This window comes from Stylophora pistillata, chromosome 3 (assembly GCF_964205215.1).
Source record: "Stylophora pistillata chromosome 3, jaStyPist1.2, whole genome shotgun sequence".
NCBI lineage: Eukaryota > Metazoa > Cnidaria > Anthozoa > Scleractinia > Pocilloporidae > Stylophora > Stylophora pistillata.
Window position 1 is genome coordinate 11,947,501 of NC_142521.1, and position 23,667 is coordinate 11,971,167.

At 37.9% G+C, this 23,667-nt stretch overlaps 2 protein-coding genes across 7 annotated transcripts in view; one reads left to right on the plus strand and one right to left on the minus strand.

The window, feature by feature from the left end:
• The window catches only part of LOC111334782 (lysophosphatidylcholine acyltransferase 2), an 11,535-nt gene extending 3,580 nt beyond the window's left edge, over window positions 1-7,955 (minus strand). Inside the window, exons 1-11 of the mRNA XM_022940595.2 lie at window positions 7,719-7,955; window positions 4,909-5,051; window positions 4,526-4,746; window positions 3,528-3,662; window positions 2,775-2,816; window positions 2,459-2,508; window positions 1,984-2,018; window positions 1,392-1,446; window positions 1,241-1,270; window positions 1,095-1,147; window positions 583-708 (exon numbers count right to left, since the gene is read on the minus strand). Of these exons, the coding sequence (XP_022796330.2) occupies window positions 583-708; window positions 1,095-1,147; window positions 1,241-1,270; window positions 1,392-1,446; window positions 1,984-2,018; window positions 2,459-2,508; window positions 2,775-2,816; window positions 3,528-3,662; window positions 4,526-4,746; window positions 4,909-5,051; window positions 7,719-7,841 (1,013 nt within the window). The 5' untranslated portion in view covers window positions 7,842-7,955. The remainder of the gene's footprint in view (window positions 1-582; window positions 709-1,094; window positions 1,148-1,240; window positions 1,271-1,391; window positions 1,447-1,983; window positions 2,019-2,458; window positions 2,509-2,774; window positions 2,817-3,527; window positions 3,663-4,525; window positions 4,747-4,908; window positions 5,052-7,718) is intronic.
• Window positions 7,956-9,898: 1,943 nt separating this feature from the next.
• Window positions 9,899-23,288, plus strand: LOC111334798 (oxidative stress-induced growth inhibitor 1-like). 6 transcript variants are annotated; one of them, XM_088753222.1, is made up of 4 exons: window positions 9,899-10,051; window positions 19,256-19,330; window positions 20,600-20,733; window positions 21,286-23,288. In XM_088753222.1, exons 2-4 carry the CDS (start codon window positions 19,285-19,287, stop codon window positions 22,573-22,575), a joined length of 1,470 nt encoding a protein of 489 aa, XP_088609348.1. In that variant the 5' UTR covers window positions 9,899-10,051; window positions 19,256-19,284; the 3' UTR covers window positions 22,576-23,288. The 6 variants fall into 6 exon arrangements, with proteins under 6 accessions (XP_088609348.1, XP_088609349.1, XP_022796357.2 ...); XM_088753223.1 differs by lacking the exon at window positions 9,899-10,051 and adding an exon at window positions 15,128-15,402; XM_022940622.2 differs by lacking the exon at window positions 9,899-10,051 and adding an exon at window positions 18,008-18,288.
• Window positions 23,289-23,667: the final 379 nt, after the last annotated feature.

The following is a 23,667-nucleotide window of genomic DNA, read 5'->3' on the forward strand; positions in this document are numbered from 1 at the left end:
TGTGGGATTACCAGATAATTTGATTTTATCACCTGAGTTGAAGATGTAAATTGGCCACCGTAAAGGGCTTAGAAAGCTGACGTACAAGCGTTAGCCCCTTTCACAGTCATTCGCTCTGACAACTGAAGGGCTAACGCTCGGCATGTCAGCTTTATCAGAGACCGCGGTGCAAGGTGTAAAGTGGGAGGGCTGACAATTGAAAATAATTTTTTCATATTGAAAATCGAAAAGAGGAATAAAATCATAGTATTTAATTTGTTTCTGTCGCGTGACTTTGCATACTTTATCCAATATTTGTTGCTCTTTCTAGGTCGGCATTAGTGAAGATACCCAAATTCTTAATTATTTTTCTTTTAGCGCAAAAAGTGGGGGCGGGGACGCAAAAAAGTGGTGGGGCCGCGGCCCTACCAGCCCCTCCCCCTCCGCGGTCCCTGTTTAGAAGGTCTTTACGGTGGCCAGTTCACATTATTAACCCGATTGATCAAATCGAATTATCCCTTGTTAAACCCTCAACGGAAAAAATGACATTTTTTGTACCTTTCCCATCGACAAATTAATGTCCATAAACTAAAAGAGGCTTACCCTAGTTTAGTAGCAGTGACCTTGAATTCAATGATTCCCGCTTCAGATGGTAAACCATGCTTTGTTGCAGCTTCCATTAGTAGGGTGTCTTCAAACGAATGACCAGTCACAGGAACATTCAAACATCTGATGAAAAACTATTATGTTACTAACCTTAAATTAGACTTAGAGCCTATCGCGTATCATACAATTAGGAAAGTTTAAATTTCTTCTGATTTCAAAAACTGTCCTTACATCGTAAAAATGCTTTGCCGCAGAGGAAATTTTCCGTTTACCAAAACGACAAAATTTTACTCGTTTCACTTTCCCCCACCACTCGCCCCGCTTAAAAAAAAAGAAAAAAAAAAAAGAGCAGGAAGAAGGGTACGTTTAGTTTAGGCTTTTATTGTTTATGTCGTTGTCTCAGTCCTTTCTGGCTTTACATGTCTATTAAGATCATGGCTTTTTTTTCAGCAGAAATTCGTCAGAAAGGGAAAAACAGTAAGTTGAAACAGCACTAAGCAACCAAATACCTTGCCATAGAGTTTCGCACATGTTCTGAATACAGTTTAGGATTCTCTTTTTCCTGAAACCATAAATTTCAGAGAAATGTTAGAAACACGCTGATATTTAAAGAGGCTTCAAAGGAAATGATGCACTCCTGAACACACACAATTACCTCCTCTGTTGGATTCCAAACAGGCAAAAACTGTAAGAAAAACAAATATAACATCCAGACACTGAAATGAGTTTTGTCAAAACAAGTACCCTTTGTGCACCAAAGTGAAGATAAATAACATATTGAAAATATTCTCAACTGAGAGTCTTACCTCAATCTCAGCTTCATTGTTCAGTTGACACATAAGTAACAGAGCCAATATCAACCTGCACCAAACAATATTTTGTAAGAGGAATAACTTAGGAATAACTTAATCCTTTAGTCCTGCAAGTCACAGTAATTTGCGATTATGCTGGGTATTAGACAATTGGCCATGGTTTACTAGAGGAGCTAAGAAGCTCTTTTTCCATTCTGTAGCATATTTTAATTCTAATTATTTCACAATTTCTTCTCTCAGACATAAGTTTGTCCTCAACACATCTGTATACTTTCTCTCATATTCCGGATGAGAGAAATACAATGTAGAACAGACAACAGCTTGTGGATTCATTTTGTCCAATCCAAGAAACTAAAGAAAAAGTTGATAGCAATTCTTGAGTGAAAATTTAAAACCTAAACAACTGGGCAGACAGACTATTATTTCTACAGGAAGCAAAAACGAATTCTTCTACAATCAGTGAAGTCCACATATCCAAGCTGACACCTTGATTGCCTCTCTCCAAACCCCCAATTTATCATGGTTAATAGTTGTGCAGCAACAAGAAGAAATCATATTTTATAAGTTTATGGTGAAAAGCACTCACGCTCCAGGTCCATCCCACGTCCAAGCATATAAGTCCTGTGAATGGGAACAAAAATCTTTCAAAGCATAAACAAACAAACAAAAAAACAATCACTCTGTGCAACTGAACATTTCAGTTAGAAGAATGAACATGGTTTCTCAACATCAATTTTCTAGGGCTGTCAAGCTCCCTTTCAATCAAATTCAACAAATCCTTCACTTCTATGGCAGGTTAATTTTTATCAGTTATAGTTTATCTTAGTTGATAGTCATTGTTAACTTACAGTGTACACATGTTTGAGTTGTTTCTTAGTGTCTCATCTAACAGTTGAAATTTGCAACTGTTACAGCATATGACAGAAAACAGCTATGACCATTACTTTTAAATTCAAAAGGCTGCGAGCTAATTTTCTTTTGTAAAGACGGCATCTGAAATTTTGGTTATTTAAGTTATAGCATTCAACATACATCAAGTCAGAGTGCACGTAATATCTTACTGGAAAGTGTAGACAAACTGGTTGCACAGGGCAGCCAGGAATAAATGCTCCTGAAAAATGGAAAGTTCAGGGGAATGGTTATTATTTAATTCACATCATAAAATCGATGTTAAGTAACACCTGAATGGGTTAAGTACCATGTTTCAATTGCTATACTTTTCAATTTTCTTATGCATTCCTTTCAAACCCATCTAACAAAACAAGTCAGAGAAATCTTATCATGAATCAAGGAATGGAAAGTTCCAAAACAGTTCTATTTGTTTAATCAGTGATCTAATAGGAAGTATATAGCCATTTAAAAGGGATTGAGACTCACCTGGCTTGAAAGATATTAGGCACTTTCTGTTTGTACAAGTACCTGAGGTATAATAAAGTTTGGAAAATGTTTTTGCAGGGGATTTTCTCTTGATATTGTTAACAATTATAATAACCAATTATTTACTGACAAATAGACACAACAAATAATTGAGCAAACATCTGGAAATTAATTTCTTAATATGTTAAGAGAATTTTACACTTGTCGATAAGTTTTGAAAAACCAAGTCTGAATTATCCACAAAAACCAATCAGGGTGAGGGTTTGCATCATCATGCCCCATCCCTCCCCACCCATAGCAACTCATGGCATTTGAATTCTTGAAGATCGGTGTGTTCAAATGCTGCAACCAGTTTTTTTCATTAAAGGCAAAATCAGCAACCATGACTTTCTACACATTGACCTACCTTTAAAACATAGACCTTATAAACCTCTTCTGAGCCATTCATTTGTAAAAGTGAATAATTTATCTTTAAACACCTCCATATTTAAAGATATAACACTTGTATTCTGCTGGAAAGACTTGACACCTTGCATTCAAATTCCCCACCCCTGCCAGGTTACCTTCCCATGCCTGGATGATGGTGAATGCGCATGGGTTGCCTGGGAGGGAAGCTTCAAGCTGATCGGTGCCTTTAGAACTCCAAGTAAAAAAGGCATGCTACATGAGAGGTGCAGAAATGCCTGCAAAGTATTTTAATCACAGGTGTTTAATCCCCTCAGGTAGTGTTATCTTAAATCAATGGTTTTATACCTTCAGGAAAAATACATATATGGGGCCACTGGCCTCTTGTAGTGATTGTTCTGAATTGTAAATCCTTAACAGCTGTTTGTCTTGATTTTGTGATATCTCTTGAAACACCAATGCACTCAAGACATCGAAAAAAACCTGAAAAAAGAAAGCTCTGGCTGCAACTAATTTGACTTCACCACCAGACTGTAGATATTTAATGGAGAGTTACCTCATTCACCAAAAGTACGTTTTCAATTATAATTACTATTAATAATAATAACTATTGTTACAGTAATAATCATTGACTGTATCAAATAATAGAATTTAGAGTCCTGGAAAATGATCATTTGGTTGTCTGAGTTATCTATGGTCTCACTACCAGGAGAGCAGCTTTTCCTTAGCCATCTTTGAGTTGTTTCAAACCCAAAAAACATTTGAACCATAACATAAACAAATCTTGGGGGGAGGGGGGTTAGGTAGACAGCTTGAGGGGGTTTAAGTACAGGAGTGCCCCTTAGGCATTCAAAGCAAGAGATTATTTAAGAAAATTATATAGAGTTCATTTTGCTACTTGAAGAAAATATAAATGGAGTCAACTGTTGCATGTGGACCTTTGTGAGCCTCCCTGAACTACCCAAAGGGAGATTATAGAATAAGATTTGAAAACAAGAGATCCACACATGTATGTCAGGTATAAAGAAACTCATGCCTTGGTCAACACTTCCAGCCTTGATACAACCTTTGATCAGGGCACTAACTATACCAAGGGACTCCTCCCCCTTCCCACCTTGCCACAAGGAAAGTCAGTGTGTTATATTCAACCAAAAATTGCTAAAGTTGGATTTTGGGCTTAACCTGCCTCCGACAAATGTAAACTATATGTGATTCAACAAGATTTCACAGATAGCCCAATGGAATCAGAAATTGTTTAGAATAGGACAGTCACAATTTGATTTGTGTTAGGTACAATAATTAGATTGTGTACAGAAATTCATAACCACTCCAGCTGACAATCTCACCTCCAAGGATGGGGCTGTTGATATTTTCCATTTTTGAAATTCCTGATGGAGCTTTTCCATATTCGCACAACAACAAGATATCCAAAAAGGAAGAGTGAGGGGCAATCACTGTCACAGGAGCCTCTGATGGGGTAGCTAATTTACCTTTTATTTTTATTCTGTGGAAGCCAAAGGCAAACAATATGGAACGCACAATAACAGGAAGGAAGTCTTTCATCCATCTGGTGATTCAAGGGTACATGACACTTACTTTAATTAATGAGGTTCATAATAATAAAGGAAAATAATAGGTTTGCTGGTACTAAAAAATTAAACCTGTGATAATATAAAGAACATGGAAAACCAAGTTAGAAATTGCCTTTTAACAATGAAATTGTAAGTACCTTCTCCATGGGGTTAAGGGAGTCCTTAAGTCTGGTGGATTCCAACCAAGAGTAGTGAAAAAACACCAAGTCCCCGCAAACATAAAAAATAAAATACCAACTAAAAGACGGATGGGGAAAAGGAATATCAAGCCTATGAAAATCTGTCAAAAGAAACAAAACAATGGTATCAGGATTGAAAATTCAATGTTCTCAACAAATTATTCAGTGCAACTAATAACAGTAAAAACTTGTTGTCAAAGGTGGGTAACTAAATACTTAGCACAAACTGAGTAGAGGTCTATACTGTAAGTTATGGAACCTCATTTTTCTTTTTGAATTTATGCCCCTGAAGCACAAATTGCACAGGTCATAAATCAGAGTTGAAAAAATACAACGTTCGGAGACTTACAGTACAGACCAAGGAAATGAGGTCTGTAAGATATTTATCAAATCTCGAGGTTCAAATAGAGGGGGCCCACACGAGTGGCGTGTCTGGTCGTTTGTTCAAAATATAAAGAAATGTATGGGAGAATATTGAAGAGCTGTAATATCGTAAACTTATATCGAGGAATGTCTAATGTTAAGGCTCAAAATAAATGTAAACCTACCTCACTTGTCGTGTATTGTTGTTTCTGTGGTTTTAAATGGCGAATTTGAGTGATTTGGTAGATTTTGCATTGACTGTTACTCTACTGTATAAGAGGATACTTGTGATTATTTTCGAATAAGCGGATTGAGCTGAACGGTAAAGAGAAGGAAGGGTTGAACTGGCGATGTTTTCCATATTAAGAAAAATGACAATAGAAGGTTACAAAACATCACAGGGTAAATCAACTTTCTCCAAGAATAAACGATATTGAAATGTAACGATAGGATGTATAATTTCTGTTTACCTTGCCATGTTTTCAACTGCAATTGCTCTTTCCAATTATTCATCCAAAAAATGAACGCATTTCTTGCAACAATAGCCTACATATTATTTCTGATACAAACCAAGACAAGATTTCGCTGGCGGGAACACTGGGGTTTTCGCGATTTTGTCAACTCAAAGCTCATTTGGTTATGCGAACAAAGAGGTTTGAGGTCATGTAGGGTTTCCGTCACGCACCATAAACCTCACACCAGGCTAGTCAGTAGATGAATCGCTGGCGTGAATATGCCCGACACCCCTCTCACATGAGGCATTTAAAAGAGGACATTGTTCACCATCATCCAATCAGTGTATGTGGAGCAAACAGCGTGACAGTTGCTCCCTGGCACACCAAATCTGTGCCGCGGATGCCGATTGCTTGGAAAGCTGCATTTCTCGAAATTTTTTTGGCAGTTAGCGCTTGGATTTTGAATGGATCTTCGATTGAATGACACAAGAAGAAGCGTCAACCTTTTGGTTTATCTGGTGTTCGATTTGGAAGCCGGGCGATTCTAATTTCTGGGTGAAAATTGGCTTCGAAAGCGGAGCGGTCAAAAATGAGCTTTCCACCCTTGTCTCCTTCTTATACAGTAGAGTAACAGTCAACGCAAAATCTACCAATTTGCTCAAATTCGCCATTTAGAACCACAGAAATGACAATACATGGCAAGTGAGGTAGGTTTACATTTATTTTGAGCCTTAACATAGACATCTCTCGCTATAAGTTTACGATATTACGACTCTTCAATATTCTCCCATACATTTCTTTATATTTCGAACAAATGACCAGAAACCCCGCTTGTGTGGCCACCCCCTGTGGAGGGGGAAGATTAAAATTCAAACAAATGTGTAATGTAGTAGACTGTTCAGTGAAATATGGCCCACTAAATTGACCAATCATAACTCATTTACTACCTAAAAGATGTGATGATACTACTCATAGAAGATAATGGAAAATATTTGTTGTCAGTTGAACTGTTATCAATAAGGCCAAACAGGAATAAATTTAAACATTATAATCACACTAACAGTGCTATGGACCCTCAAATTTGTAAAATTCTAAAACACCTGGACTAAAAAACAGTTGACTTTTGTAATATAATACACATACGAAAATTAAATAATTTTACTTTGTTACTTTAAATTTATTTTGGTCTAGAGTGACTTAATTTAACTTTGTGAAATTTAAGGTCACTGGGAAAAAGTGGCTACATCAAAGCAAGACGAATGTTATAAAATCTATCTGTGCTTTATGGTCAAAGAATTTAAAATGCTTTATTTGACAGGTATTTTCTGTTGTTTACCATAAATAATAGTAAAATGAGAGATTGTTTATAACCTGTGCAGGTCAAAATTACGTCTTCTGACGAAAAGGAAGAGTGTTTTAAAGTTATACAAATTTCGCAATTTGTTACACGGAAAATTAAAAAGGCAATAGAAAACGTAATAACTTCAAGATTGTTCGTTGAGCATAAACAGCTGTACAAACTGTCATGAGTTAATATTGTTAAAGATTAATAAATATGTTGAGTGTTGGTAGGTTTATAGCGAATCATGAACATAATTATGTATAGGTGACATAGGATACGAGCGAGATGATACACTGAAAAGTGTGAAAACCATTGGCAACAATGTTTTCTCTCCCATTTAAAAGTAGCTGATAATGAAAAAGTTAACAAAGTTTGCGTTACGACAACCTAGAACCCTACACAGACAGTTCTTTCACCTCAGGGGAGTAGCGTTACAAATGTTACCGAACGATGGTGTACAAGCACAAACTGTCAAAGCCTTAACGGAAAGCCGCCTTCAGGTTTTAAGTGTCTAGTGAACTCATAGTAGAGTAAAAGTTTTCACAAGATGTTAGCTTACAGGAAAGGATCAATCTTCTTGGTAACGTCATAACCTACGCAAGGCTTACCTCGGTTTTTTTCTTCCAACTAGTGACGACTAACCGGTGAATGAATGGATTCTGTACAATGGGTTTTTCTATGTTGAGCTCACTGTAAAAGCGTTTTACTTCATCGTCGATTATAGGGAGCATAACTAAATAGTCCTTTCACCCGAGGAAAGCTTCAATTTTTCGGTAAGTTAATACATGGAAGACAACGTGTCAAAAATAGATGTTCTTGCAGATCGAGACAACGATGTAAACACAACATCTAATACCCAGTCTCCAATGCGCGCGCTTCCGGAAGATTGGTATCCAGCTTTTTCGGGGGTCACAAAACATGGCCATGGAATAGAAAGCCGTATTTCTTGCCGTAAATTTGCAGCACGATTCCTTTTTTATTCACTATAATATGAATACATGCAATCCTTCCACGCGTCTCTTGAAGTCGTATACATAAAATTGCTGGATAGTTTCGCTTATCGTTCGAGCCACCCGCACCAAAAGCTTTTAAAATAAATTTTACGTTTCTGGCGGTTCAGTATTCGCTTTGACACCGGCACGGAAACATACGTGGAAGGAAAGATTGAAGCTTAAGTTATAGTTTTCGCTGTTTTGCTTACTTACTTATCTTGATCGAGCGTCCAAAACCCTATCAGCATCGCAAGCCATCATAATTCACTATATTATGAATACCATGCATGCTGCCGGAAGTAAAGCACACAGGTAGTACATGCGGTAGCTCCACAAGCACGAGATCTTGTGGAACTTTGTCATACTCGACCCCACCATGGTACCGATCACGAAAATTTGTCAAAATTTTTTTTCTCACTGATCCATGTTTAAAAAACAAGATCGCAGTCGGAAGAGAAAATTTCAACAAAGCTTTCCGTCTAAAGGGATACTAATTTTAAAAAAGGAATATCAGTATACCTGTCAGGACGGCTCGAACATCCACCATCAGCGGCCGATTCATTCAATATACGGACGCCAGTTGAATGTTGTGTCCGTCTAAAATCTGGGCCCTAGTTAGTCTTCTACCCGAGTTGGTTGCTTATCAGACTTCCAAGAGCTCAAGAGACCCCCTCACTGTTCTGAGTCAAGTAATGCAATCGTAAAATTAAACATATCAGTTTACAGCTTTATTTCATTCAAATGGTTTACTATTCTAAGTGCTGTAGTGTGGTTCTTTTGGTTTCATGAGATCGCCTTTCAGAGCCCCCCCCCCCCCCCCCCCGCCCTCCCGCCGACTGCCAGCACTTGGTACGTTCAGTTCGAAAATTTTTCAAAGTGTTGTTTACCAGCGCCACGTTAAACCGAGCAAATGAGAATTTATCAGACTGGGGTGAATATTCAATATACCTCTTTGGCTTGCTTTTTGTTTCCAACTGATATTTAAGAGAACTCTTTCTTTAAAATTTCGTCTTATTCACGTGCACATATGTACGCATCTTTAGCAAAAAACAAAGGGTGGCATTTTCAGACGAACTTTAGAGAGTAAACAAAACGAACAAGCTCAAGAGGCCTATTGGAAGCCACACCCCAACTTTATTGCACCAGCATGTTTTGTTTTGTTTTGTTTTGTTTTGTTTTTTCTGGCAAAAGTTCTAATTTGCATGAACGAATTAGTGTCCCTTTAGCGCGTGAAAGTCAACAATGTGCGAATGTTTGTCCACCAGTGCCATTCACCGCACGGGTTCCTCCTCAAAAAGGTGACTATGATTGTCTTATTCAAGTTTCATGCTTCAAACCGACGCCCAAAGCGCGCTCTTGCTGAGTCGGATAATTGAAAGCCTTAAAATATACCCGAATAACAATACGATTAAGTTTTGAGATTACATGAGCCGGGCTGGCCCGGTTAGCCGGGCTGATTTCTATTGTTTTCACGCTTTGGCGAACACCAAAACAAAAGAAATCAGCCCGGCTAACCGGGCCAGCCCGGCTCATGTAATCAGGCCCTTATTCTTATAAATCTGAGTTGGGGAGGTATATCGATATCTACAGACTGAAGAATAAAGCAAAGTGAAAAATGTTCAGTTTTATAGTTAAGTTAAGTTAAGTAGGGGGTGAACATGAACTGAAATTCGAAGACCGCTGAAATTGAAAAGCGTGCGTGGGCACCGAGTACCAGTTTTACCACCTGTTGGAGAAGACAGCTTTTGAACAATTTCTTTGGTATTGGAGGTGTCGAGGTTTGTTCAAATTTGGCTCAGCGCCTACGTCAAAAGCTTAAAATGTAGCCCGTTTACTTCCAGCGTTACAAGCTGATTTAGGACGAGCTTGGTAAGAAGTTGGACTGACGCGCGCAGTAACATCCAGAAAGGAACGCTTCAGATAGTATTGATAAGCACACACAGATTACGGTAAGAAAATAATGATTTATAAACCATTCATGCGGGAATGTGTGCCTTTTATTTCCAGAGTGTGATACCTTGTACCTGTCTTATTCAAATTATGCGGCAATATAGAATATTTTTGTCCATCTGCTGGGAATCGTTCACATGGTTGTTCGCTGAAATCACCGGACGCCACCCTTATCTTGCAACCTTACTAAAAAAAAAAACATTTTCGTAGACTCAGTTGCTTCAGGGCCGATTGCCTTATTGCTTTTGCGGGTTTTCATAGGCCTTTAAAAATAAAACAATTGGCACAAAAAGATTTCAAGTCCGAGTTTTAGCACATCGGTCTGTAATAATTATCATTTTATTAGAAAGGCGCGGCCTATCGATGCTAAAGGTTGCCCTTTAATTTGTTGTTGGTGATTCCTGAAATTAACTGTATTATAGCAATAGAACCACCAGTCAATGTAAACTGAAATTTGTATATTATCTTACATAACGAATTCCGCAGAAGGCAGATGGTACTTGATACCGTATCAAGTGACTCGAAATTGCTTTCAGCACTTTTTCTCCGTTAAAAATTTTGTTGCAGAGACAATTTTATGTCTTCTCCGTATTAACTTTGTGTAAATTTTTTCTTTTTTTTTCAACTTATGTCACACCCTTCGTAAAATGGACTATCCATGTTGGAATAAATACCATCCACAATACACCTGCAAGACATGAATTATTTATCTAAAAATCCGTTAATTTGGAGCCTTTCCAGGTATTCAACCAAAAATTGCCACACCTCAGTTGTCAGTTGTCGCAAGCGCATCGATAGTGCGGTTAAACATATCTCTGCGATGAATAAAGCTTTAACAAAACCTCTGCGATATCTAAGTCTCAAAAGGTCTCAAAAGGGCCGTTCTTGCAGACTAGTTGAGAAAAAGAGAGAGTTTTTTCCGTTGCTTCTGCTTTATGTAACTAATATAAATGAACCAGAGCGTGCCAAAAGAGGTTTTAGCAGTCAATCGAAAAAAGGAATTCGAGGACATCGAATCTATCAGTCTATTGACATAGAGAAGACTGATTAGTGCTGAATTAGTTTTCTTATCAGTCTCAGATTTAAAGGAATAACTAACACTGAGCCCCAGATTACAGAGCCTTTGCCACTTATATTGTTATTAATATTAATTCATTGCGAAAAAAGAAATTTTGGTCCACAGTGATAAAGTAGAAATGGCCGGCATATGGTTGCGCTGCGAACGGAAACTTTTTAAAGCGAGCTATCAAGTCATAAAGCTGTGCAGTGAGTTTTAGCAGGATGAAAAAAAATGCCATTATTTTTCCTCGAATAAGTTAAATCAAGAGAAAATCAAGGAAAAGACAGAAAATATCATGATCAGGGCGTTGGCTGGGAATTGACATTTGCCATTTCAGACGTGATTCAATTACAGCTGTAGAAATTATAGAAACTTTCGTGTTTCTTGCGCTCGAGCGGTCATTTTCGTTAGTAGTAGTAGTAGTAGTAGTAATAGTAGTAGTAGTAAAACTTTATTAAAAGTGTCAAGAGCCGTCTAGCTGGGGAAAAATCCCTTACTAATTTGGGGGCACTAAAAAAGAAAAAAGATTAGTAGCTATTTACAGTAGTATATATATTATAACTAAGAGAAAATCTATAGTTAACTAATTACGGGATTTGTAATAAGAATATATAAAATTCAAGAGGAGCAGAGACTACAGCGTGTGCAGCCATCATCCAAGAGCTCACTTATACTGAGTTGGCGTATCTTGCCTTTGAGCGACTTGAGGGTCTCGACCTCCCTTATACTCTTGGGTAATTTTGTCCATATAGCCTGGGCCCTAGAAATCTGATAGAGTGTTTGCCATAAGTGACAGTTTCATACCTGGATATAGAGAAATCGGCTTGCCTCAGATTGTAATTACTATTGTGTACTCTGAAGATGTTACTTATATATGCAGGACACAGCTTATGCTTTACTTTATACATAAGGATGCAAAGGTCCTGTAAGCGTCTATTCAATAGAGTGGGCAAATCTGCCCTCTCTAATAACTGTTTGTAACTAGAATTATAGTTCTTGAAAACCGCTCTAAGTCCTCTTTCTTGTGGTCGTTCAAGCTTTCGAGTGTCGCTCGCTTTGAAAAACTGCCACACTAGGTGACAATACGTGAGGTATGGTAAAACCTCGGTAAAACCGCGCTTTTGAACTGTATTAGCTTTGATTTCGTAGGAATTAAATTACGTAATCTCATTAGAACGCCAATTCTTCGGCTAGCTTCTTTGCAGGTAGAGATTATATGCTCAGAGAAATTTAGTTTGGAATCTAACTCTACTCCTAGAAGTTTAATATTATCTTTAGTTTCTATTTCAACATCATTCACACAGATGTTACTGTCATCTTGAGTGAAGCCCAAGTTCAAAACCAAATACTTCTTAAGGTTTCCCGCCAGTAAGTTCGAGTCGTACCACGTTGTTGCTAAGTTGGCACTATCCTTTAACTGGGATGTGACAGCTGCCTGATCTGCACCTGCGTGGTAAATCTGGTGGTCGTCTGCATACATAGACAAGTTCGCTGTAAAGCAGTAGGATAGATCATTCTGGAAAACATTCCATAAAAACGGGCCTAGCGCGGAACCCTGAGGACAGCCACTACTCACAAATTGGCTCGAACTAACATGACGGCCGATCTTTACTTGATATTTCCGTTCATTTAAATAGCTGTTTAAGAGTTGAATAGCGCTTTCCTGGAGACCGTACGCTTTAAGTTTGCATAGAAGTAGTGGTGGGTGCAACGAGTCAAATGCCTTTGACATATCTACATGCATACATACATACATACATACATACGTTAGTTGACCACTCCCCATGGGGCTTTTCAGGGCCAATTCCCACCCATCCCACCCCAAGGGAGGACATCCACAACACAGTATTCTCGTGCGTGGGAAATTAACGTCTCCTACCCCTAACCCTGCAGGAGACGGGGCCTACGGTTTATTCGTCCTTATCCGTGAAGACTAGAATATCTATCCATTTGTTGATTATAGAAAGGTAGCAAATTCTCCTCACTTATTTTAAGACCATGAGTATTGGTCCGGCCGGGGCTCGAACCCTCGACCTCCCGCACAACACAATCCGGCGCTCTAACCAATTGAGCTAACCGGGATATCTGTTGAAAGTATGCTCACAACCTAGTTTTTGATCCCTCGTTTCCTGTAATCATGCAGGAGATCTAGCTAGAAGGGTGAGCTACTTGGGAGTCAGAGCAACTTGGTAATATCAACTAAGTTGAAATTGTAAATTGGCCACCGTAAAGAATTAAAAAGCTGACGTTTCGAGTGTTAGCCCTTAATTTGTCAGAGCGAATGGGAGTCACCCTAAGGGAAAGGGCAAAAGGGTTTCTATAGGCTCATGCTTTCGCACAGCACAGAAAATAAAACCTTAATAAAGGCAGTAACGTCACCTTTATCGTTTCCAAAACGCTATCGAGATTTACTTTATGGCCGCTTTATTGGGGTATCAGTTATTCAGCTGAGAGCAAAAGCGCTTACAATTACTCTCACGGAAAAACGTTGACGTAACAGGAAATAGCACTTTTGCTTTATTAGTTCATGAAAGGACTGTAATGGATGAAAAAAAAAGGGATAAAGTTCTAGAAAAATATTGGTTTTCATGCCTTGATGGGAAGGGGCTATCCACATAGGGCTTTTTGCGGTTGTTGCTTCAATTCGTAAATATTTACGGTCTGTCTTTCAAGTTTTAACTCTTAGTCTTTAGGCATAGCTTTTTCAAAACATCGGCATGTGAGCCTAAATCCTTCCCCTCCCTCCTCCTCCCTTCCCCTCCCTCCTCCTTCCCCTCCCTAACGCTCGAAACGTCAGCTTTTGTAATCATTACGGTGGCCAATTTACCATTTCAACTTTGTTGATAGATCCAAATTATACCATAATCTAATATCTGTACATTGTAACATCCGGTTTCTTCTTACAAAATAAGGCCGAGAAGATTTGTCTAATATCTTGGAGGCGTTTTTTTTTTTTTTAATAAAACAATTATTCCACTCGCGCTTGTTGGATATGAGAATAATTGGATATATGGAATAGTTGTTAATTATAAAGAGTCCATGTTCGTTAGGATTAAACTCATTAGCTTCACTAGCGGTTTGATTTAATGATGCGTCGTTCAATACGATTTGCTGATTAAAATTCAGTTAAGACTAAAACTCACCTTATCGCTTAGAATTATTTTCAAGAGGCTGCAGCTGGTGTGGTCAAGACAATCAACTTTATCACACTTTGCTTTAAAAATCATCTCATTTACTGCTCCGGAGTTTCATTAGGTTCCCCTTACCCTCTGTCTCGCAGTGTCAAAACATGTTCGTTATTATGCCGCAAGAATCACACTTCGTTAAGTGTGAACGCAACTAAGGAAAATCACTGGATCTAACTGATCTAGAACACCAAAAAGGGGAGAACCGAAATACTTCGTTAGAGGATTGTTTATTCATGGCAAGCATACTATTAGTCTAAAAGCGGGGCAAGCGAAATGCTGGCTCTCTACCCTGGCGCCGTGAGGGGATAATGGGGTTCAACAAATTCCAAGTCAGGGAATTTTTATTAAGATTGTGATCGGTCTCCTTTTTTTTATTGGAATGCGTTCATCAACACTATTGACAGTTAAGGTATTTGGTTGAAAACCCATGTTCATGTCCTCGTAACATGCAATATTGTTTCCTAAGTATTGAGGCAAAATGAAAATGACGCAAATCCGTGTCCATCTTTTTGGTTTATCTCAGCAATAAAAATATTGGAGGGCCATGTAGGTGTATTGAGTGAAGCTTTTGGGATAAACTCTTTCTAATTCAAAATGTCTTCTTTTATTTCATCAACTGCAAGTATATTTGACCAATGACGTAACGAATGCGGCGGGATGTAAATTGCGGCCCAATCATTATAGAACTACAAATGAAATGCGCCTCAAGCCATTTTTAATCGTCTACAGTTTTGCGCATTCTTAATAGTCTGTGTCTCAAGTTTATCCGAAATTTTGAGCCATTTTTCGTGACATTTTTTTTATCAGACCCGCGATAAGCTGCTTAAACGTGCGTTCATGGGCACTCGCTAATTAACTGTAACAACGACGTTATAAATGCTTCAGCAGTCAAATTTGACGTATTTAATTCACCTAATTGTCGGTTTAGGACAATAAAGCGGAACGGGAATGATATTTGACCCAAGGCGAAAAAAAAAGCAGTAATGTTGAGACTCAAAATTTCAGGCAATCATTTGCAATTACCGGCTTCTTTCGACTTGATCGGCTGCTTTGTCTTTGAATGGATCCCTTTCGTGCACTTTAACACGGAAAGAAGAGCACGGTAGGTAACTATTATTGTCTTCCTCACATCCCTCCGCATTATTACGCACTAGGCAGGCGTGTTAACTCGCATTGCTAGAATGTACTTAACTTGTTATCTGAATTAGAAATTGAAGATTCTGTTGTGAGACCTTTCGTTGGACGTAAAGTGGTTTTCATTGCAAGCTCTTTCTAAATCCAGCCTATAAAGGTATTTTGTTTACACATTGCTTTCTTCAAAGGAGGCACTAGATCTAGATGTTTATCGCCTTAAAATTTAGCATATTTAAAATACTGCTTGAAACCTATCAGGAAATTCAGTTTTTCAGTTCTCTGTTTCTGATATTCTTTCAATTAAACCCGATTTAACTAAACTCGTTCTGCTGATGTGAATGGGGTATAAATTTTAAGCGGGCACGAGCAGAAAATGCTTGATCACTTGCCTGATCAGTACGCATGGCAAAGCCGAACAATTCAACAAATATTTTCATAACATGAAGACTGCATGTTTTAAATAGATAATGCGTGATAAAGTTGTTTTTCAATCAAACACACAGCCAGACTCTAAATATTGCTTAAACCCATATAGATGCAAGTATTTTAGTGCTCGACTGAAAACCTCAGACGCAAAAATTCAAATTATCTGTAATGAAGATATGGCAAAGAAGATGTGGTACGTGCTTACAGCAAAATCGTATTCGGCTGCACGTGAAATATCATGAACGTGATTTGTGAACTATTACAGCGTGAAAAACGTGAATTGTCCACCGTATTACGTAACCAGTCTATTGACCGTGTGAAGACGAAGATATATATGTTTCTGAGATTTTCTGAGAAATTGGCTATGTCAATTCAAAAGAGATATGGTTCCTAAAGAACTAGTGATTCTGGAAGTTTCAGAACTGTGAAAATTTTGAAGACTTCTCTGCCGAAACAAGGTGATAATGATGATAATGATGAAAACTAAACAAAACCGCAACGAATTCCTAATTCATTGAAAAACTTCACTGCCTAAGAAGTTATCATCATCAGCTGACTTCTCTTTCAAAAGCGAGCCACTGTAGTCCAAGTGTTGAAAGTTTGTGGCTCGAGAAGAGTAAGGTTGCATGGTCTTCTTTCCCTCACATTTTCCTCGGGCTCCGGTGACAAAGCTAGAGATGAGGCTCCGAAACGTTTTTCTGCTTCACTCGCGAGCTGAAAAGAAGGGAGGCTTTCATAGGCAGGTTAACAACTTGAAAGAATTTAGCGATCACAGAAAAAGATGCAAAAACCTTTGCCTTTACGATTATCCAGTTAAGTTCGAAACCGCTGATTTAGAGCATGTGAGTTGCTCCAAACTGTTTCGAACTTAATGATAATCGCAAAAACAAACAAATAAATGAACAAACTTTCGACTCGTTTGGACATCTTCAGAGATGTAGACTCCCAGTATCTTGTCTCATCAATGTATGCTGTCCCACTTTTTTCGTCTCCATGGCCTTTGCTCCACGTCAGGACGGCAACTGAGCATTTTACCAGTAGTCTATTGATACTGATGCTGCCAATCCAAGACATTCAATCACATATGACTCAGCACCATAGAAACTGAAACAAGGTAGAAAGCCACCAAAAATGAATACGGTAGTCATCTTTGTGTGTACTTTCTTTCCTGCTGAAACTGGCGCAAAGATGTGACTGACGTTAGGTTGAACTGGTGCATGTTGTCAAAAGTGTTTGGATATTTCTCGAAGATCGGTGATTTCTCGGTACACAACAAATTTAAATCGTCAACAGTTAATTCTAAGCACAGCTCCTCTAAGTTTTCAACTTGATTACTTTGTATTGGAGTTTCCACCTGAGTAGTTCATTTGCATCACACCCATTGTTGTTAAACCACTTGTTTAGGTATGTTTAACGCCTCGATACGCCAAACAAACTGTTAATATTAGTGATCTCGATTTTCCAAAGAAATGGAAGCCATTGAAATGAAATTAACCTATCTTTCCAAAGTGGTTATCAATTCAGCGCGTGTGTGAAATACAACTGGAGCCAAGAACATACCAGTAGCTAGAGGGAAATTCTTTTTAAACCAGTGAAGGTCTTAAGCTAGCTTTTATCAGGAACATGGTCACGAAGATTTAAGTCATTGTCCAAAGTTCTGCTAGAATTCTTTTCTCTCTGTCAAGGCTTTGTTAAAAATTGTAAAAACACCCCCACTAGGGCTAATTGGAGAGAAAGGAGATGCAAACGCGTAATACGCAAAATATGTGAACAATTTCTGTCACTTCGCTTTCAACTTAACAACCTGGAAAGTTCAGCAACTTTTGCCGAACAGCGTAACTTTATGGCAATCTAAAAGACCACGCAATTAAATGCTTATGCTTTGGAAGGTGACAGATTTTCGAGGTGTGGCAGATTTCTCTCAAGTGGCAAGATGACTTGGGTCGATTACATTTAGGACAGTACAGACATACTTTATTCGTGCCGAAACAACCTTCCGAAAATAGGGCTTTTTTTTAAAGTATGATTGCAATGAACTTTCTCTATATGAACGAAAATGAACCTTGGTTGTTTAGGTTAGGCCATGTCATGATTTGTCACGTTTTTTTTTAAACGTTCCTCACACTGAAGAGAAAGTCTGGGAACTAGTTGACAATGCTTCTTGTACACAGCACAACACTATTTTCCGCCATGTGTTTAGTTTGAGTTTTGGAACACGAAGAACCATACATTCTAGAGAAGCGTCACCTACTTTTCGGCTACACCTCGTATCCTCCATTTTGATCACAGTAAAAATACTTCCACGTGAACGGTTAAAAATGGAATGACATTCGAAGAATGATTGTGTCACAAAAGGTCTGGCATAGCTAAAGAAAGGTCTTTAGCTTTATGCCTGACGTCGCCAGAGCTTGCAGACACACTCAGCGAGGTAGGATGTGGGGAGAGTAGTTTTGGTGATTGTACAGATGCAAACTTTAAATAGTTTGGAAAGCAGTGGTTCGGCTATCACACATGGTCTTTCAGTTTATAAGACGTTAGCTGCCGATTTTAAATCGCACAAATTCTGTGGTTACCCAAATTATGTTGGTATGAGCCAGATTCAAGGTTATTTCATTCATGTAATTCTAATATCTTGCGTAAAGGGGAGATAGAAAGCATTGCCTGGTAAATTGTTAAGAAATTTTGTTGAGATGATGTGTTATTTTCCACATTCGGCTGCTGTAAATTTTCCGTTCGACTTTTCGACCAACGAACACTTCTCTCCTCTTCATTTTATTATGACAAGTGAGACAAATACCCCTCGCTTAGGAAAGTTTGTGAACTATCGAACAAAAGCCAACACTTCGTTTTACATAAACCCATATCTCTGTATAGTGTAGGACTAAATATTATTTTGAATTTAGAGAATTTTTAAACAATATTCTAACCACCAAATTAGTAGCAATCAATTATTTAATTCGATGTTTCTGTCGAGATAAATCCCTCAAGCTTAGGATTTCATACCCTCGCCATATTTAAAACATTTTTGATAAGTTCTTGTATTTTTTAACGTAACCTTTCAAAAGATTTTATCTTGAAAATAAGGTTTAAATGAGTGCAACGATATTGTTTTGACACACAAAGGGCTTAATTTATGCAAAGGAGAAGCTTTGCTGATTCATTGTAGCGAATGGAAAGACAATTTCCGTTTGCTGCATTTCATTTGTTGGTGCCCCAGGCCAGTACAAGCTGTTATCTTTTGAGAACCCCTTACCTTACTTATGCAAACAGGCAAGTCGTAGGGTGAGGCCGTAATGCTAAGTTTTTGGAGGCTTGTTTTTATTTTTTTGCAAATTTAGTTCAAACATAATTTCTTAGGCCACGGTGACACCAATTTCCACTTTTGTTTACAATAGTCTGCTTTTAACAAGAACCTGTCACTCAGATGTCGCTAAATTCCTATGAGGATGACTATGAAGTAGTGGTGATAGGTAAGCATACGTTGTTCCACAATATGCTCAGATTGCAAACATGTAATAGATTTTGTATTCACATCTGAAATTTCCTTGTGAAGATATAAAACTATACTTTGGGCATGAGATCTTTGCAAGGGAAATGAAGGTGAACAGATATATTCAACACCCGACAATCTATTTGAGTTTTCAACAGGCAACTTTTTAATTAAAATATATGAGTAGGTTTATTGATTTGATTCATCCCTTCATCTTCTTATCTGTATTTTTAAGACCAAATCAACCAAATTGTAATTATCAAATTGCATTGGGTTTTGTTTGACATATGGCAAATTATGTTCCCACGATTCCTGCCCCATAGTGTTAGTAATCTATTTCTAGCGGGGCAGTGTGTAAGCAAATAAAAGTTCAACAGTTTGTTTGTCAAATTCAGGGTAGAGGTGTTTTTATATAACTTGGGAAATAAGTTCTAATACAATTTCGGTACTACTGAACCTGAATCGTTTTATTTTCTTATAATTTTTAATCCAGTGGGCACATACTTCTCAAATTGCAATGTCTTGCCCCAAGGCAACTGATCTCAGCAAACAATATAAGTTATGAATTCCAAAAACACAATAAAGGCCGTCCATGCATTGGGCCTTTGATCACACTGTCAGTGGGGGATGGATGACTTAAATGATTAGCTATTTTTCCAAGTTATTACTTTAGAATGTGGGCCTCCCTCCTGCAAGCACCATGTGCTAAACATTAACTGTCTCAGCATGCAAGTCACACATAATGATTCAATTGCAGTTATATTTCATGGTTATGCTCTGAAAAACAATAGTTACTTTGTACGTAGTGTGGTCTCATTTGTCTTCACAAATTTTTTTGTAAATGAATGAAAACAATGTATTAGTTAGGTTAATTTGTATATTTCAATACATTTGAATTCACACTTGGTGCTAAAGAAGTGTAAAAAAGCTCAAGAGTTTTTTATTTGCCAATCTTGACAAAGAAAATCCGAAACAAAATTAATTAACCTCTTGACTTCAGATGTGTTTTTGCATGTTATGGTGAAAGTCATTGGCAAAGAAATAGGATCTTGATCAAAGGTGAAATTTTCAGGGATGCATAGAAAGATAAATGTGGCTCTAGATGAGATCATTAACTGTCAGATACCTGGAAGGGGGGGGGGGGGGGAGAAAGGGTGATATGCACTATGAATATACTCATTAATTCTGTGATCTTTGCATACTGGGTAGCTGAGAAAAATTGGTGTTGTTGAATGTCTTCGCTTTGTAGGAAATGGTCCAAGTGCTTTAAGTCTGTCCTATTTGTTGTCTGGAAATGTACCTTACTACATTCCTCATCAGCATCCAAATGTTATTCTTGACCAGAAGCTTTGTGAGGAACCTGGAAAATCACTGCTGGACGTTGTAAGTTTAAGTCAAGATTAATTGAATTTAGCCAAACTATTTAAGTGCAACAGAATTTCCCTCTTGCCTTTTCAGCATACAATGGTTTAATTCCCTGCCTGATTGATGAACTCAGTTGTAAAATGATCAATAATGAAATATTGATCATTATTGATAATTGATGGTTATAACCCTTTAACTTCCAAGACTGAGACAGAATTTCTCCTTACCTTATCAATACAATATCAAGCAGACAGGTAATGAGAATAAAGAAAAATGTAAATTAGGAAATATTAGTAGATCAAATACTGAAATCTCCAAACTGACATCATAAGAATTGTATGTTAGACAGTAGGAAGAATTGCCACTGAGATCTTGGGAGGGAAAGGGTTAATGGTAGGGCTTTCAGTTTAGAGATGTCTTTCACAAATACTAATTTATTCACATTTGGATTTTGATTTTCTCATGACAAGGAAGGTTTAGGTAGTAGTGTGTCAAAATAGTGGGAGGAAGTTGTTTTTATTCTGTATGCAAGTGATATTGAATGTGTACTTTGTTTGGAACATTTTTTAGGATTTGGAGTACTTGAGTGAAGGATTAGAAGGGCGCTCTTTAAATCCTGTTGCTCTGTTGTTTGACCAGTTGCTACGACCTAATGCTGACCTGGGCAAAGACCAAGATTCGTGTCTCAAGTGGCATTACAATGAAAACAGAGCTGTTAAACATTTGGTTATGGGTAGTGGGCAACCTGGTGGATCTTGGCATCACATGCAGGGATCTCAGCTAACCCTGAGCCTTAACAACTGGCTTGAATTACCTGGGTGTGATTTTCAAGACTGGCTTAGGGCTCATCGCTCGTCAACTGTGCGCAAACCATGCAATCTTGTCACAAACGGTGTGAAAAGTGATGGTTACAGTTACGATCGGGCAACAACAAGCCACATTGCTGAATACTATAAGGACTATGTCAATTATACAAACATCGCATCAAACTTTTGGAATGATGCAAAGGTGTTGTCAGTCAAACATGTAACTCCAGGGGATTGTACTAACTGCCACTGCAGAATGTCCAGCATTCCCAGAGAAGGCTGCTGGGAAATCCAAGGAGTCAAGGGAACTTTTCCAAACATGCCTGAATTTTTTGTTGTACATGCGTACAATGTTGTCCTTGCTACCGGAAACAATGTCCCGAAGCTGTTGGGAATCCCTGGAGAAAACCTTCCATTTGTCTGCCATAAGATGGATCAAATAGATAGTTATTTAGACGAACTTAGTGAGGTTGCTCATTCAATGGACCCATGCCTGGTGGTAGGGGCAGGGTTATCTGCAGCAGACTGTGTCTTAGCTCTGCGTAATAAGGGTGTCCCAGTCATACATGTGGTGCGCAGAAATGGAAATGATCCTAAAATAATTTACAATCAGCTACCTGGTGTGGTGTACCCAGAGTACTACAAGGTGGGCCAAATGATCAAGGGGGAGGTGACCACGGCTTATGGGAAAGATTCCTCCTATGTGGCTTACACCAAGACTACCCTAGTGGAGATTCGTAAAGACAAAGAGTGCATCCTGAAGAAGGCTGATGGAACCCTCTTTAAACTGAAGGTCTCGAATGTTTTTGTGTTGGTTGGTGCAGTTCCTGATCTTTCTTTCCTGCCTGACATCAATAAGAATGAACTTGGAAGTAATCCTGCAAAGAAAATTGATAGCAAAGAGAATCCTATTAACATTAATCCCTTTACCTATGAGACTGTTCTGGAACCAGGCTTGTTTGCAGTGGGCCCTCTGATTGGAGACAACTTTGTCCGCTTTGGAATTGGAGGTGCATTAGGTATTGCAAATCATCTCATGAGGGAAGAGGAATAGTTTACCTCAGGACTTGGTGACAAAAAAAACAAAAAAAAACCAAAAAAACCAGTTCATGATGTAATAAAGGAATTATTTAAAGATTTAGATATATTCTTTTTTAACTCGATTCTAATTTAATTTACAGTTGATAAGAGCTACAGTTAATATTTTTGTGCCTCATTTGCTGGTGATTTTAGACTAAAATAATATGAGATTAAATTGGTGTCCCTTCATCAAGGTTAACAAAGGAAGTGTATAAGTTTCATGCATTCTTTTGAGTAGCTGATATGAAATCAGCTTGTCACATACTGGGTAATCATGTGACTGTTGTGGTGTAAAAATTGTATATAACCCCTTACATTGTCTCTTGAACAACAGAAGGTTCTTGTTTGAGTGGTTAAGGGGCTGCAATCCATATGGGGCTGGTATGTATCAAAGAAAGTTTGGTCAAATTACTTCTTCTTTACTAACCAATTTATAGGGAGCCATTTATTCCTCTCCAAATTTTTGTATTTTGGTCATGCTTGCTCAAATAAGTTTCCTACAAAGAATGTATACAACACTAGAAGGTAGTGTAACAAATTGCCATCTTCAGCAAAGTGTAAATTTTTAACTTAAACCTACATAAGTTAACTATCTAAGAGTTGTATTTATTTCACCATAATATGTAAAAGGCTTGTAGTTTGCTGGACAAAAAACACCTTTAAATAAATAACTGGATTTGTCTTATTGTCAGTTGGTTTATTCTTTAAATCTATGGAACGTAGATAAATGTTAGTTAATGTTGTCACCTTGAGGTTTGGTCTTTAAGTTTATATTATTAAAGCATAGACACAAAGCATCAACAAAGAGCAAAATACCTGTACATCCCTCGTCACTCAATTAACTCTTTCACTGACTAGTTTCCAGGCTGCTAGCCTTAGACTTGAGAGAATGTCTTGGCATTCTTTTAAGTTCTGGAATGTTCTGTAATTTTCACTGACCTTATTTTTACTTCACAGTTAGGTAATGTGTTAGTAACTTATTATCTAAGGAGTTGAAAATAGTTTGTCGGTTTATAATTTTATTACTTTTTCTAGTACAAAAAATCTAAATTCTTTTTATTCTTTG

Excerpts from the sequence above, each read along its gene's own strand:
- LOC111334798 (XM_088753222.1), top strand. The coding sequence starts at position 19,285 with ATGTCGCTAAATTCCTATGAGGATGACTATGAAGTAGTGGTGATAG. Across the intron at positions 19,331-20,599 it reads CTATGAAGTAGTGGTGATAG|GAAATGGTCCAAGTGCTTTA; the intron begins GTAAGCATACGT and ends TTCGCTTTGTAG. Across the intron at positions 20,734-21,285 it reads GAAAATCACTGCTGGACGTT|GATTTGGAGTACTTGAGTGA; the intron begins GTAAGTTTAAGT and ends AACATTTTTTAG.